Genomic DNA, 20,291 nt, shown 5'->3' with positions numbered 1-20,291 from the left:
ATTCCACAAAAGAACTGTTAGAAATAAGAAATAAGTTCAATGAAGTTGTAGGATACAAAAATCAATGGTACTTCTGTAAACTAACAATGAACAATGTGAGAAGGAAGTTAAGAAAACAATCCCATTTATAACAGCATCAAAAACAATAAAATACTTTAGGAACAAACTTAATGAAGGAAGTGAAAAACTTATACAATTAAAGATACAAAACATTGTTGAAAGAACATAAAGACAAAAAAAAAGAGAAAGACATCCCATGTTCATAGATTAGAAGACTGAATATTGTCAAAATGCCTATACGATTCAAAGTCATCTACAGATTCAATGCAATCCTTATCAAAATTCCAAAGGAAGTTTTGAAGAAACTGCAAAATTTACATTAACATTGATATGGAGTTATAAAGGATCCTAAATATGCTGTCTTGAGAAAGAATAACAAATTTAGAATCCTCATACTCCCTGACTTCAAAACATATTACAAAGCTATGATAACAAAAAAGATTACGGTAGTGGTATAAAGATATACATGTAGACCACTGTAACAGAATAGAGAGCCAGAAACAATGCCAAGGGTCCCAAAAGCACACCAAGGAGAAAAGAGTCTATTCAACAAACGACACAGGAAAACTGGGTATCCACGTGAAAAAGAATGCAAGTTCATCCTCAACATACACCACACACAACAGGCAACTCATCGTGAACTTAAATGCTTAATACCTCACGAAACTCCTGGAGGACCACACAGAGGAAAAGCTTCCTGGCGTTGATACTGGCAGTGATGTCTGGTATATGACACCAAAGCAAAAGGCAATAAAAGCAAAACTAGAGAAAAGGAACTAAACCTAAAACTCTTATGCACAACTAACCCTAACCCTAACCCTAACTGTAACCCTTCTAAACTAAGCCTAATCCTAACCCTAACCCGAAAACCCTTCTGCAGAACTAACCCTAACCCTAACGCTAAACCTAAACCTAACCAAAACAACAGGCAACAAAAGCAAAAATAGAGAAAAGGAACTAAAGCTAAAATCCTTCTGCACAACTAATCCTAACTCTAAAGCTAATCCTAATTCAACTCACCATAACCCTAACCAAACTAGCCCTAACACTAACCATAACCTAAAACCCTTCTGCACAACTAACCCTAACCCTAAACATAACCTAAAACCCTTCTGAAAAACTAACCCTAACACTAACCCTAACCTAAACCCTTCTGCACAACTATCCCTAACACTAACCCTAAAACCCTTCTGCACAAAAAACCCTAATCCTAACCCTAAAAGCCTTCTACACAACTAATCCTAACCCTATAACTCTTCTGCACAACTAACCCTAACCCTAAAACCCTTCTGCACAACCAAGTCAAACCCTAACCCTAACCCTAACCCTAACCCTAATCCTAACCCTAACTAAACTAAATCCCTTCTGCACAACAAACACTAACACTAACCCTAACCCTAACCCTTCTGCACAACTAACACTAAACCGAACCCTACCCTAACTCTAATCCTAAAACACTTCTACACAACTAACCCTAACTCTAACCCTAACGCTAAAAACCTTCTGCAAAACTAACCCTAACCCTAACACTAACCATAAACCAACTAACCTAAAACCCTTATACACAACTAACCCTAACCCAACTAACACTAACCCTAACCCTAACCCAACAAACCATAATCCTAACCATGACCCTTCTAAACAACTAACCCTAACCCTAAACCTAAAACCCTTCTGCACAACTAACCCTAACCGTAAACCCTAACCCTAACCCTAACCCAAATAACCTTAACCATAACCCTAACCCAACTAACCTTAACCCTAACCCTAACCTCAACCCTAACCCTAATTAGGGAGACAATCGAGAGAGTGAAAAGGCCACCTATGGAATGGGAGAAATCGCCTGAAAATGATACATATGATAAGGAATCAATGTTCAAAATATGTAAGGAATTCCTACAACTCAAAAACAAAAAACGAAATAACCTGATTAAAAAATGGTCAAAGGATCTGAACAGACAACACATATATGGTTGAGCATTTTTTTTCATATCCCTGTTGACCATATATGTGTTGTCTGTTCAGATCCTTTGGCCATTTTTTAATCAGATAAAGACCATTACAGTATACTAACACATATATATGGAATTTAGAAAGATGGTAACGATAACCCTATATGCAAAACAGAAAAAGAGACTCAGATGTATAGAACAGACTTGTGGACTCTGGGAGAAGGAGAGGGTGGGATGTTTCAAGAGAACAGCATTGAAACATGTATATTATCTAGGGTGAAACAGATCACCAGCCCAGGTTGGGTGCATGAGACAAGTGCTCGGGCCTGGTGCACTGGGAAGACCCAGAGGGATCAGGTGGAGAGGGAGGTGGGAGGGGGGACCGGGATGGGGAATACATGCAAATCCATGGCTAATTTCATTTCAATGTATGACAAAAACTACTGTAATGATGTAAAGTAATTAGCCTCCAACTAATAAAAATAAATGGAAAAAGAAAAAAAAAAAAAAGAAAGAAATGCACGTGGAAAAACTGCAACTCCTGGCCATCGTTGGTATAAATTTAAAATGATTCAACTGCTGTGGAAAACGGTACAGAGGTTCCTAGAAAAATTTAAAGTAGGACTACCATATGATCCAGAAATTCCACTTCTGGGAACTGAAATCAGGATCTCAAAGAAATATCTGTACACCATTTTCTCTGAAGCATTGTTCACAATAACCAAGAGGTGGAAAGAACACAAATGTCCATGGACGAAGTTACAGAAAAAGAAGATGAAGTAAACCATGGAACACTGTTCAGTCATAAAAAAGAGGAAAATCCTGTCACATGCTGGATGAACATTTAGGACGTAACTTCAAGGGAAATTAGCCAGTCATGGATGAACACAGCTTGGTGCTACTTATCTAAAGCATCTGAGAGAGTCAAGTTTACAGAAATGGAGAGCAGAAAGGAGGCTGCCAGAGGCCGATCATTGGTATTGTTTGTCATGCAAGATGGAAAATGTCTAGAGATCTACTGCACAACATGGTGCTTATAAAGTTAATAACACTGCACTATTAACTTAAAATTTTATTGAGGGAGATCTCATGTTATGTTTTTTTAAATCACATTAAAAAGAAAAACTATTTCCTCACAGTCACCACCAAGGGCAGTGTTGTTACAGCTCCGAGCCTCCCTTCACTGTGGAGTTAGAGTCCCGTTGGGCACTGGGAGGGGGTGCGCCTTCTCCTGATCAAGACTCGACTCCCCCACCTCCACACACAGAACTAGCGAGGAGGGGCTCCGGGAGCGACCCTGCAGAGAGAGCATGCCAACTGGAGACCAAACTAACTTCCGGATTTGGGGACTAGAAGAAAGAATCCTGCCAGGAAATGGTCTGGTCAGACACTTACCCAGGTAACTGGAATACACTTGCATTGTTAAATATCAGGGCTTGAATGAAAATGTGTTTCTAGATTTAGGTAGGATCCAAACAAAGATAAATAACTAAATACACGAGGGGTGTAACTTCACATTATAAATATCCACTGAAACAAGTGTTACCACAATCTGTACTCGAACAGACAATATGAAGTCTAACATATCAACTTATATTCAACATTTCTAATTGAATGTAATTAGAACACAGCTCATCCATTCCCTCTGATCACACACACTCATATATACATGTATATAATCTTTTATATTTGCAAAATGTAATATATACACATATATAAATAATTTCCAAAAAACTTTTTTCACCAGAAACTAAAAAAAAGTCTAAAAAAGAGTTTAGAGATCAATTAAACAATCTTTCTGTTTGATGTGGCCTCTTTGTACAAAGTGAATATTTTCTAGGTAACTTGTCTAATTATCACTCCATAAAGTTTTGTGGGCTTCCTTTCTTATGTATCTACTTTTACCTTTTGCAAGTAAAGCACTGTTCCCTTTAGTACAGCATAAAAGGTCTTCCATCCTCGCTTGCCTCTCGGAGCTGGAAAAGGAAAACAAATGGAAAAATTTAATTTGACAGAAATTTGCATTTTAGAACGAGAACCTGAAAGGTCAATGTGGTAACTGTTCTCCAATGCTCCTGGTTTATTTGCTACCGAGACTAACACGGCTCAGTGGTGAAGAATTTGCCTGCAATGCAGGAGCTGCAGGAGACTCAGGTTCGATCCCTGGGTTGGGAAGATCCCCTGGAGGAGGGCATGGCAATCCACTCCTTGTCTGGAGAATCCCATGGACAGAGGAGCCTGGTGGGCTACAGTCCATAGGGTCCCAAAGAGCCAAACACGACTGAAGTGACTTAGCGTCCCCACACGAAACTAATAATAACTAAAATTTTCTTGAGCCTTACTATGTAACAGGAAGTATTGTCTCATTTAATCCTCACAATAGCCCTGAGAGGTAGGTACTATTACTCTTGTCTTTCTATAACACTGAAGCACAGAGACGTAACCTGCTCATGATTACATGAGTAGGAAGAGAAATAGGAATCTGAACCCAGGTGGTAAGGCTGTGTGGTTCGTGCTCCAGTAGACGTAACTTAACTATTGGAAAAGCAAGTGGCATGTTGGAAGTACATGTTAATCTAAGGGCTCATGAACAGCGCCTTCATGGCTTCATCAGAGCTTCCGAGAGACATAAGAAAAAAGTCTCAGTTACAAAAGGACCCCTCTCGGCCTTTCTCCCCCTGTCCACCAGCGGGACTGTAACTTTGATTACTACTCCTGTGGTAACATGTAAGACCTCCGCAGCAGATGCTGCCACACTCTAACATGTTTTTTTTTTGTCTAAATGTCTCTTTAAGTAGGCTGTGAATAACCTAAGAACAAGCATCTTTCATCTTCAGAATTCACAGAACCTAGTATAATGCAAGGCAGATACTAGGCACCTTTACAAAAAATTCTCCAAGCGAATTTTCTTCCAGAGGTCCTTACAATCCTCATCTTTTTATTTTCCTGGAGTATAAAGTAGAATTTCTGTATTGACTTACGTAAAACTTTACAGATTATCTTAAAGTAAAAGCACAGATTAGCAAAACAGTTTACCATTTATTCTTAATCTTAATAAAATTAAAATCTTGTAACCAGAAAAGGTTATTACCTGAACACCATTTCTCTAAACATGTCTACTCAACATGTAGGAAGGGCATTTATTCTTTCTGTTATCAAATATTTGACTGCCTTTAACCTGGATGCCTGAATAAATTAGAAAGCGCATTATTTTCAACCACATCTTTTAAATGTCCTTTGACTGAAGAAACCTTAAGCCTGGAAACTAGGTGAACAGCCACCTACAGAATACAGGTGCTCCTGCCAATACCATACTGAGATATCCACCTGGCAAATTAAAAAAAAAAAAAAAAAAAAAGGACTCAAAACATCCGCTCTGCAGGTTTCCAGGGGAAATTAAAAAAATAAAAAAATCATCCCATATGTCTCCACCATGTAAGGTTTAAAAATGTGCACTCAAAAATAAATGATCAAAAAATGTATACCATAATCTTCTTTATAAAGGAAAAAGAGTGGCTACTATAAAGAAAGTCGCAGATCACTCTACATACACATGAAGTAAAGGCTGAGCGCTCTGTTAACAGGCGTCAGATTCCGACCCGGGCCGTGTGAGAGCAGTGTACCCAGAGGCGGCCGCCGGCTGCAGGAGCTGCTGCGACGGAGGACAGGGGCGGCTGGTGTGCTGGGCCGTCTGCTGGAAGGCCGACCAGCTGGTCCACGGTCCTCTCACCCACCAGCCCTCACTCGGTCACTCCTGACCAGTCCCCCTGCCTCTCGGGACCTCAGCCACTTCATTTTAAAATGTGGATAACTCATTTAACTTAAGATAAAACACTGGCTTAATGCTGGAAAAGAACTCAGAGGAACCCTTCTGTTTTCTATTGGAAGAATGCAGGGCCTGGATTTGAAAGGCTGTTCCCAAAGCCCTAAAACTAATTTAGTGGCATTTTGAGATTCTTTAAGCTCAAAGATTTACAAATCAATTTTTCTGCTTTTCATGTAGAAATCTATTAATCTGTTACTAAGGCTGTTGCCCTAGACTCATATCTCTGCCCCTCCCTCAAATGGAGACCAACTCCTCTCATCTGGGTTTCAGGAGGAGGCGCCAAAGAGAAAAAGAAGGACTGGTTAGAACCAAGTAAACCCAAGTTGGCAGAAGACTTGACTTCTAGCGACTTTGAGCCATATTAGCCAAATGACACACCCATTGGTGCCAGGACAGGTGACAATCGCCATGACAACACCTGCATTAGAAAAGACCCTGATGCTGGGAAAGACTGAAGGCAGGAGGAGAAGGGGACGACAGAGGATGAGAGGGTTGGATGGCATCACCGACTCAATGGACGTGAGTTTGAGCAAGCTCCAGGAGATGGTGAAGGACAGGGAAGCCTGGCGTGCTGCGGTCCATGGGGTCGCAAAGAGCTGAACACGACTGAAAGACTTAACAACAACAACCACTGCAAAGCCCTGACAAGGACAGAAGAGGAGCGAGGCATCAGGCTCGGATCCAAACCACAGCCCTGTTCGTGAATACCCCTCCCTCTCTTTCCAGTCTTATCTTTAAGCTCGACTCTCCGACATACATCGTGTCTCTGCCTGAATGGGGTTGAGAAGTTGGTTTGCTAACCAAGTTCTGGCTTCTTTCCATTCTTTGGCCATTGAATAAAGCCTGTGCCATCCCAACGGCCATCCCAACGTCCTAATGGGTATGTGAATCCTAGCAGATAAAGAACATCCTCGATGGAGACAAGGAGTCTCCATCTGGGTTAGGACCCAGTGTGGGTCTAGCGCACCAGTTTAGTAACAAATTCATGCACGTGTTCGTGAAAACTTTTAACAGGTCTTCATCATTACCACACTAAGCCGATTAGAAATGGATCCCAGCTGAACTGTGATCTAAAGTCACCTGAGGGTGACAGATGCTAAATCAGGGAGCATTAGCCCTGTATTCCATGCTCTACTGTTCCAGTTCCCACAGAGGTTTAAAACTTAATCCTGTTTCTGGTCAGTTATAACTTACTTGGTTCAATCCACCCCGCAGTGCTGAGAATAAGACACTATTATTATTATTTCCATTTTACAGTTGGAACAGTACGGGTGCAAACGAGTGGAATTCAGGGAAGAAAGGGACCACAGTGCACGAGAACAGGCTGGAAAGGCTTAGAAGCAGCCTCAGTGGCCCTGACTGTAGTCACAGGCGCACACACACACAGTGAGGCTATGGCTTCGCATCCTCACAAGGAGCACTGTTCCTCACAATGACAACTAGAGAAGAGTGAAATCTGATGTCACAACACACATACCGTTAAGTGCAGAAGGCTGGGGAAAGAGTGGTAACTCATTTCGGAATGAACATGGTGGGAGGAATGAGTGAGGCTACTGACTGGGCTCTGGATGAACCCTACTGGTAGACTCTAGCACTAGGACAGCCAGCAGACGCACTTTAACAAGTAGTTGGGTGCCTGCTGTGAAAAGGTGTGTGCTGACCTTGATCAATAGATCCTGCTTTGTGCACTAGTCTGTACTATCAAGGTGATTTTTAACACGCGTACTCAGAGTGCAAAGACCACTTTCCTTCTTGAAAATAAAAGGATCATGGCATATTTTAACTCTCATCAACTGCCTCCAGCCTAACATGCAAACAGTGTGTATTACTTTTGTTTAAGGCTACTTTAATAGACATTTTCTATAAATGGCCACTGTCTCTTTAGATTTCCCCTCACATTTACTGTTACCTTAACTTGTTATTTCTGTATCTCAGGTTGGTCTTCAGGGTCATTTTCAACCACCTCTTGAAATCTATACTTAGAAGTTCTTTTAGCGAGAGTCTTTTGGTGGTAAATATTTTTTTGTTTTTCTTCACATAAAAATGTCTTTCATTCATTAAACATTCTAGGTGGACAATTAACTTTTTCCTATGAAGGTGTTATTTAATGTCACACTTAGGTACAGCCTGCTTGGGCTTCCCGTTTATCATCTCCAAACACCTGCAGTCATCACATGTTGAACACTGTCTCTGCATCGTCTCCTCTATCGAAACTTCTGCTACATTGACGTCTCAGTCCATGCCATCGGCGTCTTCCCACTCCCAATTCTTCTGTCCTCTGTGCTGCCAGCTGCTGGTTTTATCTCCAGTTCTCTTGGGGCACCCAGATCCAGCTCAACCGCCCCAGGGGTAGCTCACCTGCTAAATTTGTATTCACTTTCTGCCTCGCTATTACTGGCTCATCTACTGGTTTAAAAGGTGTTTAAAAATATTTTAATCACTTTTAGATGTTTTATAATGTACGAGTTTTGGAATTCTTAGGCCATCATATTAGCAAAAGGACTTTCTAGTTCTTTCTTTATATAATTTATTCACAAATTTTATAATCTAGAATTCATTTGTAGCAGGATAAGGAGATAAGAGGTGCAGACCAGATGAGCGAAACTAGAACAAGGAACACCAGTGAGGAGGCTACTACAACCACCCCATGAGAGAGAAAGCCCACATTGTGGACAGAGGTGCACAGTCAAGATGAAGAACTGGAAAAGGAGAGGGGGCGGCAGCGAGAACTCAGCACCCACACCACGTGCTCTGAGCCCTGGGCAAGCGCTATAAATGCCCTGTTTGATCCAAACAATCCTTTCAGTTGGGTTTCCCTGCCTCTATTTTGAGATTTCCATTATTAACTACATTTGCAGTTCTGAGAGGTGGAGGAAGCTACTGAGGGGGCTACCTTTGTTTGGATTTCAAACCAACCAATTAGCGCAGTTTAGACAAGGAAGCCTGTTCTACAGATACATTCAGGGTAAACTCCAGGTGACAATCCTGTGCAAGGTCAGGCTTGCTACTCCAGTAGAATAAACACAGCGGGCAGGGAAGGAGAAGATAGGACGGAGGTGGGGGGTGGGGGGGTGCAAGTCAGGTGTGTTATCTGATCTCACTGACGCCTTCTGAGGCTCCTAGGCTCACCACAATGAAGCTCGGACTGGAGGCAGGACCCCGCGTCTGCCCTCTGGACGCTACTCCCCCAGCACTCTGCAGAGCGGTAATAACTGCAGCAGCAGCGAGAGCAGCGGCTGACACTGCTGAGAACATGCGTGTTTTAAGCACTGTTCCAAAACTGGGTGTGTGTGAAAACCGTCCAAAACTGAAGCCCACGGCTCCGTGAGGAGCCACTTCTATATTCATTTCGCAGACATGGACTCTGAGACTTCACTAACTGTAGCATGTGGTGCCCCAGTGCACTGGTCACTTTTACTCTGGTTTGTCTGCAGGGAAACACTGGTCAAACCAGACTCGGCAACAGCGACTTGGTTAACTCTGACACACAGGGGTGATATTCAAATTAAAACAAGAAACAAAAAAAGTCAACAGGCCTCTGATTATTCTACACCTCTCTCTTTCTCTCTCTCTCATACACACACACACACACACACACACACACACACACACACTACACATTTCTGCAAAAGAGAAACTGGCAGTTATTCCAAACCCAAGTGGTAGTGGAACTATCACTAAATCTTCAACATTATAAACCAGTTCTTCTTAATGTTCTGATCTCATCTTTATTACACACTTGAAGAAGTCTTCTTGGAAATACAAAGTACAGTTATTACCACTGGTCTTTAAAAAATATTTAATGTACAACTGAGAATGAAAGCACAGCTGTCACCCTTTTTGCATGAAGAGGAAGGTATGAAATACTCCCAAGCAATGATTATTCCCAAGGTATAAATACTCCCAAGCAATGAAATATTCAGTAATGATTAGTGATGGTAGGTAAAGTTAATTGTTATTCATGTATTTTTATATTATGTATTATTTGTGTATTTTTATTGTTTTATTTTATTAATTTACCAAAAGGTATAAGCTTCATGCAGAGGTTTTAACTGCATGCTGTTCTCTAAGTTCTTCTGAACTCAACTGGGAGCAGATTGCGCTTAAGATCTTACTGTTCCAATGTTTCTATTTTCATCAAAATCTTGGCCTGTTTTTGACCACTCCTCACTGCGGGTTCCCTGACTATCCACTTTTTTCTTTTCTTCAAGTTTAATATCAGACAGACTTAAGAAGCATAGAAAGACATAGTAGGTACAGTTCTTTTCTTTTAATACATTTAACCTTTCCTGTCTGTTGGCTTGAAAAACATTCTTCCATTGCCCTAGTAAAATGACAAAAATATCATTTTTCCCCCCCAAATGGTAGAGGAGATCAGTAAGCCATATCTGCATTGATGAGAAAGAATTCCTTAAGTTGTGGCTTGAAGGATAACAATGCAGGCCCTGCCAGGCTAGGACACAAGGGAAATTTAAGGACATAACAGTTTCATGTAAAATATTTTTAATTTCTGTATGGCAATAGACAAACACATTTAAAATATAGGGAGGGAGGGGATGTATGTATAATCATGGCTGATTTGCATTGTTGAGTTTCCCGGGTGGCTCAGTGGCAAAGAACACACCTGCAATGCAGGAGACGCAGGAGACTCAAGTTCAACCCCTGGGTGGGGAAGATCCCCTGGAGGAGGGCGTGGCAACCCACTCTAGTGTTCTTGCCCGGGAAATCCCATGGACAAAGGGGCCTGGTGGGCTACAGTCCAAGCAGTCAAAAAGAGTCGGACACAGCTGGACCGACTGAGCACATGGCAGAAACCAAGACAACAGTGTAAAAATTTAAAAAAAGTTTATATATGTATTTATATTTATATACACACATACATATATGATGCCATACCAATGAGGCCCTTCCAAAATAAATCCAGCACCTTGCTGCACTTGGAAACAAAGACATGCTCAGTAAACGCCTTTCTACACTGTGCAACTGGGACACATCTGTGTGAGATTTGTAAGAGGTACAAGACATTTCTAAAGTGCCATTCCCTGGTGACTGCCTGAAAACTGGGCAGAATTCTTAGAGTATCTCTCTTAGAGGATGAAGACACATGCTACCTTGGCAGGAAGCAAGCTGACACAGAGTTCTGCTCTATATCACTGAGGCAGCTGGAGGTCCACCCGGGGGTGGGGTGGTGGGGAGGTTTGCTCTCCATGATGTGTGTGCAAAGCATTTAGATAAATTCACGGATGACAGTCCTCCCTACAAACCATTATGTGAAGTTAAGAGTAATCCTTTTATATTAATCCCTAATTTCCCTTCATAAAATATCCTCAGGCACCACCATAAGAAGTACTGCTTATGTGTTCAGTCAGTTACTTTAATCGCTCGGTCATGTCTGACTCTTTGCGACCCCATGGACTGTAGCACGCAAGACTTCCCTGTCCATTACCAACTCCTGGAGCTCGCTCAAACTCACGTCCATCAAGTCAATGATGCCATCCAGCCATCTCATCCTCTGTTGTCCCCTTCTCCTTCCACCTTCAGTCTTTCCCAGCATCAGGGTCTTTTCCAGTCAATCAGTTCTTCCCATCAGGTGGCCAAAGTATTGGAGCTTCAGCTTCAGCATCAGTCCTTCCAGTGAATATTCAGGACTGATTTCCTTTAGGATGGACTGGTTGGATCTCCTTGCAGTCCAAGGGACTCTCAAGGGTCTTCTCCAACACCACAGTTCAAAAGCATCAGTTCTTCAGTGCTCAGTTGGGCTTCCCTGATAGCTTAGTTGGTGAAGAATCGGCCAGCAATGCAGGAGACCCCCAGTTCGATTCCTGGGTCAGGAAGATCTGCTGGAGAAGGGATAGGCTGCCCACTCCAGTATTCTTGGGCTTCCCTGGTGGCTCAGCTGGTCAAGAATCCACCCATAATTCGGGAGACCTGGGTTTGATCCCTGGGTTGGGAAGATCCCCTGGAGAAGGGAAAGGCTACCCACTCCAGTATTCTGGCCTGGAAAATTCCATGGACTGTAGTCCATGGGGTCACAAAGAGTCAGACACGACTGAGTGACTTTCACATCACTTCAGCTTTCTTTATGGTTCAACTTTCACACCCATACACGACCACTGGAAAAACCATAGCTTTGACTAGATGGACCTTTGTCGGCAAAGTAATGTCTCTGCTTTTTAATATGCTGTCTAGGTTTATCATAGCTTTGCTTCCAAGGAGAAAGTGTATTTTAATTTCATGGCTGCAGTCACCATCTGCGGTGATTTTGGAGCCCAAGAAAATAAAGTCTGTCACTTTATTTTCTGAATGTATGTTAGTTGCTCAGTCATGTCTGGCTCTTTGCAACCCCATGGACTGTAGACCACCAGGCTCCTCTGTCCATGGGATTCTCCAGGCAGGAATACTGGAGTGGGTTGCCATTTCATTCTCCAACCACAAGAAGTACTATTAAATCCTCATTGAGTAACTCAGACACTCAGATTTCTACTTAAAACAATGAATCCCAGCTGTGCACAACAGAAGTTACCTTTGGGAGAAAACTCACACACTATTAAGCCAGTGATAGTGTTAATTATCCTCAGGTTTATAACAGAGTGGTAGAAATAAAACAGTACTATTACTATCTTACACTTTTAAATAATTTACCTTTGAAACATTTAAGGCAATTTACACATTTCAAAAATATCAGTTAATCTTTATAATATTTCTCTTTACGACTGAGAGCTGTTGTATGCCATCAACTCTATTTTATAGAAGGAAAAACTGGGGCAGCCTTAAAGGAACCAGAAGTACAACATATACCTATGGTTCTTCCATGAAAAAATATCTCCTTTTCATAACAGAAACAGGTTTATGTTATTGGTAGAGAACTGAACCTGAAACATGAGAACTGGAAGAACAGGCTCCCAGGATGCCCCTGGCAGGCTGAAGTTGACTCTGGATGTTATTCTATTCCTTTAGGAAGTCAAGACTCTTACCCTAAATCGATCTTTCTAGAATGGCAGTAAGTACTTTGGACCGAGAGCCTGGAAACCCAGATTTTTTTCACACTCTTATGTCTACTGTTTCTCTGATTTTGAACAAGTTGCCTAACATCTCTGGTTATAAAATCTAAAATGACACTATACCACACCATAATTACAATGTTGTTCATTAAGGTTATTAAGGACACAGGCCCTACCCCTGAAGAGTTCACATTATCAGTGAAACTTAATACAACATGATAAGCCGTATAAGCCAAACGGTAGCATGGCACTACCCGGAATAGCCACAACGGGGGTTTGCAGCAGGTAGAGAGGAGGGAGTCACTAACGCTACAAACGAGTAGAATTTAGAAGTCAGAGGAGGCTTTAAATGAGGATTTAGCTTTTAGCAAGACTTCGAAGGGGAAAAACGAGTTCTCTTTTGACCTCCACCTTCTCTACAGTACATTTGGACTAAGACACTGAATCAAAGCATAGATCTCAATTACATAAGTCTCATAACACTGCTCACCACCATCCTTTATCAGGATGACCTCTGGACAAAAGCCAGCACAGTAATTTTCACAGAGAGCACATGGTTGAAATTTTGATTTCACCTGAGTGACTGTGGGCAGGTCAAGGTCAGTCTCTCCATGCATCACTTACTGCCTCGGTAAAATAATAATAAAACAATACCTACTTCATAAGAGTATTCTGAAAGTTAGATGAGTTAATGTATGTGAATCTTTTTAAAGTATATATTTTTTATTGTTAGGGATAATGTCTGCTAAAAGAAAATGCACCCAATTTCCATGCTAAAACAAAGACTTAATTTTTTTTAAATATCATTCATGTATTCAGAAATTTTTCTTTGTTAGAGTCAATACTTTGAGAGGAAATCCTCTGCCCCAGACATTACTGACACATTCTTAAGAGAGAAGGGTAAACTTTCACCCTTAATTTACTGGGGGAGAATGGAGTGCAGCATATTCATTAACACAGTTATGGTTTCTGTTCTGTCCCAGGTCCCATCCTGTCTTGACACTGGAGACATCAAACATGAATGCCAACAGTAAAAGCGAACAATGGGAGGAGGGACAAAAGCTGATGGAGAAATTTTACCCAAGTGTTGATAAAAAGCTGTAAAAAAGCACAAACCCCACTTACAAACAAATCCTTCCCCACTTGGGTGGGAGATGGTTTCCCTGATCCCTAGAGGCACGTGAGGGCCTCGGGCTGCTGAGGGTGGAGAAGAGGGCAGGACTCACAAGCGCGCATCCTCACGAGCTGACAGTTACAGGGAAGGATGCAGGCAGCAAAGACAGGGAGGACTCGGAACACAGCTATGTTTCCAGGACACATACACACTAGAGTCACATACACTGATTTAGGATTTTGACGGATGAACGACACCTCCCGCTTCCTCCAGCTGCTCCAGGTACCAGCCCCTTCACCTCAGTCGTCTCTGCTCAGACGCCACCTCCCCAGAGCCTAGAGATGCACGCTGCAGTTCGCGGCTGCCTGCTTCCTCCACTGTCTCCCCACCTTGGGTTTACTGCCACTCACCAGTCGCCTGAAATGCCACTATCGATGTTTATCACGGAGCTCCCGTATACTACCTCCAAGCAAGCACCTGAGTGGGACCAAGCAGGTGGGATCTCCAACCAAGTGCTTTGATTCGTTACTGTGTCCAGAGAGAAGACTAAAAACTCAAAAAGATGAAGAAAAGAATCAGATGTCCTAAACAGGCCTGTAGGTGATACGACTCAACAAAAGTTAATGATAATATATGATTTTCAGGTATACAATATAACAATTCAATATCTGTCCAAATTGCAAAATGACTACTATAACGGTACTTATCATTTATCGCCATACATTGCTGTTTTTTCTTGGGATGAAGAACTTTTAAGATCTACCCTCTTAGTAACTTTCAAATATGTAATACAATGCTATTAACTATAGTAACCATGCTCATAATTCTTATAAACTGGAGGAAGATGCTGGAGAACTTGCTATTTTTAATAAATAGTTGGCCATCTTAAAAAGTTGCCCAATAGCAAAATGTTACTGAAGTTCAACAATTTCATTATATGTGAAAGGTATGAACACCGAACTCTAAGAAATATCAAGCATACTATGTTTTTTTACAATTTCGTGCACAGTTTACAGAACTCATTTATCAAACTTATTTAAACCAAGGTACTAAAATAAAATGTATGTTAAAAGCAAGGAATAAAACTTCCATATGACCCAGCAATCTCACTTTTGGACACATACCCTGAGAAAACCATAAAGAAGACATGGTTACTCCAATGTTTATAGCAGCACTATTTATAGTTAGGACATGGAAGCAACCTACATGTCCATTGACAGATGAATGGATAAAGAAGCTGTGGTATATGTAAACAATGGAATATCACTCAGCCATGAAAAGGAACGAATGTGAGCCAGCTGAACTGAGGTGGATGAAGCCAGAGCCTGTTATATAGAGCGAAGTAAGTCAGGAAGAGGAAACATATGCCAGACATTAACATGTATATATGGAATCTAGGAAAATGGTACTGATGAACCTAGTCTGAAGGACAGGACTAGAGAGGCAGATAGAGAACAGACTTGTGGACACAGTGAGGGAAGGAGAGGGTGGGATGCACTGAGAGAGCAGCACTGAAATACACACGTTACCATAAGTAAAACAGATATCGAGAAGTTGCTATACGACAGAGGGGCTCAACCTGGAGCCCCAAGGCAACCCAGAGGGACAGGAAGCGGGTGGGAGGGAGACTCAGGAGGAAGGGATGTGTTATACGTGCAGCTGACGTGCATTGATGTCTGGCAGAAACTGACACGACACTGTAAAGCAATTACCCAGTGAAAAATAAATTTTAAAAAATGATAAAAAGATAAGATAAAATGTAAGGGTAAATTGTTACAGTCCATCTGAGGAGCACAGGTAACTGCTGAACCAGACAAGCTTGAATCTGGCTCATCAGGTGACACCAGATCAAGTTTCTTCAACTTCACAAGCACCTTCTGACCAAGAAACTTCAGAGTCAAAGACTCTGCTGAGAGTGCATTTCTATAAGTAGAATTAAAATAGGCTCCTGTAATGGTAACACAGCCCAAGTGCCCTTGAAAGTGCCCCTGGGCCAAAGCTAGTGCAGGTCAAACAAAAAGAATTCCCAGTGGCAAGGAAGAGCAGCCAGGAGTCTGCTCTCAGGAGACAGCAGTCTGACTCTTTCTCCCCACTTGAGAGCCTCAGGAGACCCTGCCAGCTCCTCTTTCTGACCCTCCCTGAAGACTGTGACACAGACGCCAGCAGACAGCCCTCCGCCACGGACTGCGTCTGAAGTGATGCCGCCACCAGTGTAGCTCTCAGCTCCTCCCCGTCAGGCCAACCTCTTCCATTCGATTAGGCTGCCAGTGCTGGGACGAGCCTCCCTGATTCCCACCCTACGCTATGAGAGCAACAGGACTGCATTCCGCCAAGGACCGCAACGAGCAGCGGAGGCGCTGCCAAAACAGCGTGCAACAACATTGATCAACTAACTCCACCCGCAACTTACTTATGGTAAGAGGTTTTAAAGGGAGGCTTAGTACCCACCACCTTATCACGTGATCTTTAAAAAGAGAGAAAAGGCCCCAAATGGAGTCACTTGTGTTCAGCCCGCCTCACCAGACCAAGGCTTAATACGGCTTCCCCCAAGGAATGGTCTTCGCCAACTGGTCTGGACGCTTCTTGTCAGCACCAGCAGGAAATCTGCTACAGAGGCCCTTTCCACCCCCCAGAGGAGCATGAGGTGTCCCCTCGGCCCTTCCCTCCTGCCTAGAAAAGCCTTCCGTTTTGTACAGCTCCTCTGAGCTCCTCTCTGCTGGCAAGGTGGAATGCTGCCCAGCTGACCAATGGTTTAATAAAGCCAATTATGCCTTTACATTTGTTTCATTGTATTTTTGTTATTTATCAGTCACTGTTTTTTACTGGTAATCATTCTATGTTTGTTGTACCTTCTCCAATTTGTCTTTGTCTGGCAAACATTTTTTCTGTATTTCAGACATCAGTATACTTCATTAAGCTTTAAAATTTTCTATTGTATTAATGTTTATATTTTAAGTAACAAATGTTTCACATAAAATATCAATTATTCCTGATAACATAAGTTATATTTGTCCAGTGTCAATAACAAAAAAATTTTTGTTGGTTATCTATTTTATTTTCTTTCAGTTATACATATATTAATACTTGTATCTATTCTTTTTCAAATTCTTTTGCCATTTAGGTTATTACAGAATATGGAGCAGTGTTCCCTGTGCCATACAGTAGGTCCTTGTTGCTTATCTGTTTTAAATATAGCCTTGTGTGCATGTCTGTCCCAAACTTCCAATCTATCTTTTCCCACTAGCCTGCTCCACTCATAAGTTCATTCTCGAAGACTTGGAGTCTGTTTCTGCTCTGTAAATAAGTTCATTTATATGAGACTGCTTATATACAGAATCCCCCATTGCCATTCTAATTCAACCCATTCTCATTAATGGCAAAAAAATTTTAAGTAAATTAAAAAAAAAGGAAAATAACAGAAACACACACACACACAGAAAAAAATATATAAAATCACTAGAACAGTTTACATAAGCTGTTGGTATATAAGCTTCTAGTCATTTTACTATGTACACATTTGCCACAAAACTGTGATATCATTCTTGTTTCCTTTAAACACCACTTCTTATATAATCATATGTCATTTAAAAACGGATTGCAAGACTGACACTATATAGCTCCTGGTGGTCATCAAGCTGTTTCCAAGATACTGATGGTGCTGCTGCTGCCAACATCCTGTCCCTAAAATAAGAATTAAGTTCTTAGGGACTTCCCTGGTGGTCCAGTGGTTAAGAATCCAGCCGCCAATGCAGTGGACATGGGTTCGATCCCTGGTCCGGGAAGATCCCACTTGGCGCAGAGCAACTAGGTCCGTGCGCCACAACTGCTGAGGCCGAGCTCTAGGGCCCACACACTGCGACTACGGAGCCCATGCACCCGGAGCCCAGGCTCGGCAACAAGACAAACCACTGCACCGAGAAGCCTGCGGGCAGCAACGAAGACCCAGCACAGCCAAAATAAATAAGCAAAAATTTAAAAATTAAGTTCTTAAATAACACTTAGGTTCGTTCTGTGTGCCAGACACTGTACTAACAAGCACCTGTACAGTGGCCGTTCTCCCTGTGGGGCTTCTGCACAACCCACTTCCCTCCCCGGAATATTCTTACACAAGCTCTCCGTGTCTAAAGATGTTACGGACTTCCTCTTGCCATTAGCTGAATGACACCTGCTCAGATATACCCACTTCCTCTCCATAAGTTATTCCCCATCAAGAGTGAATGGACTGGCACATAGCTGGTGCATGAAAGAATGTCTAAAATGAATCAACAATCTATCTAGTTTCAAAGCTCAAATTCTCAATTCTGTACTATCCAGTGATAAAATTTTTGTGCATAAATTTCCATCACCATAATTACTTCCTTGATGAAATCAGTATTGCACCTTTAATTCCAAATATTCATCAGGCTGCTGAGGAATTAAACTATAATATATAAACACAGAGACTCCAAGATTATTTTCTTCTTTCTCCTAAATGTCAACTATACTGAAAATATAAACAGAATGAGTCAACAATACACACAGAATAATTTCTAAAAATCAGATGTAATGAAAACTGCATTCTTTCAGAAAGAAACATGCAGATTCCGAACAGATTTTTTCGTTGCTAAAAGATTATAGTTTCTATTCCACAGTCCTTGTCCAAAGTACTGCTTCTGAGAATGGTGGGTAATCTGTTTTAATCAACTTTATTGCAGGAAAGGGTGGATTGTAAATGAAGGCCAAGACCCATGAAATGGAACTTAAAAACCTAAACCTTATTCTTTTAGTATAAATGTAGAACTGTGAAGAGGCACTCCTCGCTGAAAACTGATCAAATGTCCCCAGAACTAGACTGCGCCAAACCCCTGCGAGGATGCGGACGGCTGCCTTCACGGCGCTGCTGTGTCCCCGTGCCGAAGCGCATCACGGGACAGCCCCGCTGCACAGCCAGGCGGTGAGGGCGGGGCACCTTAGCCTGGTTTTAAAATAACTGCTTTGCCCTGTCTCCACTTCAAGAGTCTATCTCTAACAGGAGGAGACACTGTCTTCTGGGGGAAAAAAAAGTCCCACTTTTATTAGCTCTTAATTATAGTGTCGCTGTTCCCAATGTTACACAATAGCAAAGATCTCTGCCTGTATTGCCATCATCAACTCTATTTTCAGTATGGGTGACTCAGAATAATATCTGCTTCCTCAAATTTGACATGCGGGGCTGAATTTTCAAAACCTTCAGTGATAGGCAAACTGTAAACCCTTCTAAAGTGAGTGGAACCCCCTAACCTTCTTAAGACGCTTCCCAGCACTCCTTACATCCAAAGTGTTTAAAATGAGATTTAAAAAATGTGAAACAAATATGGCTCCCACACTCTTAAAAAGCAATGAACATTTCCATATTTCAAATAGAAACAAATCTCAGGTGGGAAAATCACTGAAGAATCTATATTGGAAATGTGATTAAAATATTTCAAAATTGTTAAAGGGATATGTCCACATAATTAGCCTCTTTTAATTCACTTCTCCCAACTCTTCCAATCCCATTTTCCAAAAGGTACCACTTTTTAACATTTACTGTGTCGCAGGGTACAATGCAGGAGATGCAGGTTCTGTCCTTGGATCGGGAAGATCCTCTAGAGGAGGAAATGGCAACCCACTCCAGTATTCTTGCCTGGAGAATCCCATGGACAGAGGATCCTGGTGGGCTACAGTTCACGAGGTTGCAAACAGCTGGATATGACTGAGGGACTAACACAGCGTAGTCAGTTTGCATCACACCCTTAAACAATGTGCTGTGATAACAGATTGCAAAAATTCTCCATTGATTTTCTACTGAGAGAGATGAGGCTTCAGCATATGTGACTGCTCCATTCCACCTGCCCAGTACATCTTATGGTTTTTATTTGTATCACTATGTGCTGCCCCTTAGAGAAGGAAATGGCAACCCACTTCAGTATTCTTGTCCAGAGAATCCTATGGACAGAGTAGCCTGGTAGGCGACAGTCTATGTGGTTGGAAGAGTCGGACATGACTTAGTGACTAAACCAGCATGTGTCGCCCCAGCAGTTTCAAGCACATGCATTATTTCCTGTGTCCTGGATATTAGGCAGCCTGTTTCTACTTCATTCTAAGAGCAGCATGTTGTATAGAATTGTGTGTATAACTATATCATACACTTAACTATATATATATATATACTTGCAGTCATGTATAGAATCTATTTCTGTAAATGTGACTTTCTCCACTTGATCTGTTATAAGCTTAGATAAATGAATAAAACTATTTAATTATGCTAAAAGAATAAGAGCAGCATGATGGTTCTCTTCCTGTGTCCCTTGGGTTCTCCGATTTCTGCTTTCCTATCC

At 41.8% G+C, this 20,291-nt stretch overlaps 1 protein-coding gene across 11 annotated transcripts in view; it reads right to left on the bottom strand.

The window, feature by feature from the left end:
* The window catches only part of PSD3 (pleckstrin and Sec7 domain containing 3), a 470,822-nt gene that overhangs the window by 67,224 nt on the left and 383,307 nt on the right, over positions 1 to 20,291 (bottom strand). For all 11 annotated transcript variants that reach the window (XM_070459792.1, XM_070459791.1, XM_070459803.1 and 8 more), the window contains one exon: positions 3,918 to 3,988. In XM_070459792.1, the coding sequence (XP_070315893.1) occupies positions 3,918 to 3,988 (71 nt within the window). The remainder of the gene's footprint in view (positions 1 to 3,917; positions 3,989 to 20,291) is intronic.

Source organism: Odocoileus virginianus, chromosome 32 (genome assembly GCF_023699985.2).
Source record: "Odocoileus virginianus isolate 20LAN1187 ecotype Illinois chromosome 32, Ovbor_1.2, whole genome shotgun sequence".
Taxonomy (NCBI): Eukaryota; Metazoa; Chordata; class Mammalia; order Artiodactyla; family Cervidae; genus Odocoileus; species Odocoileus virginianus.
This window is presented reverse-complemented; position numbering and strand designations above follow the sequence as displayed.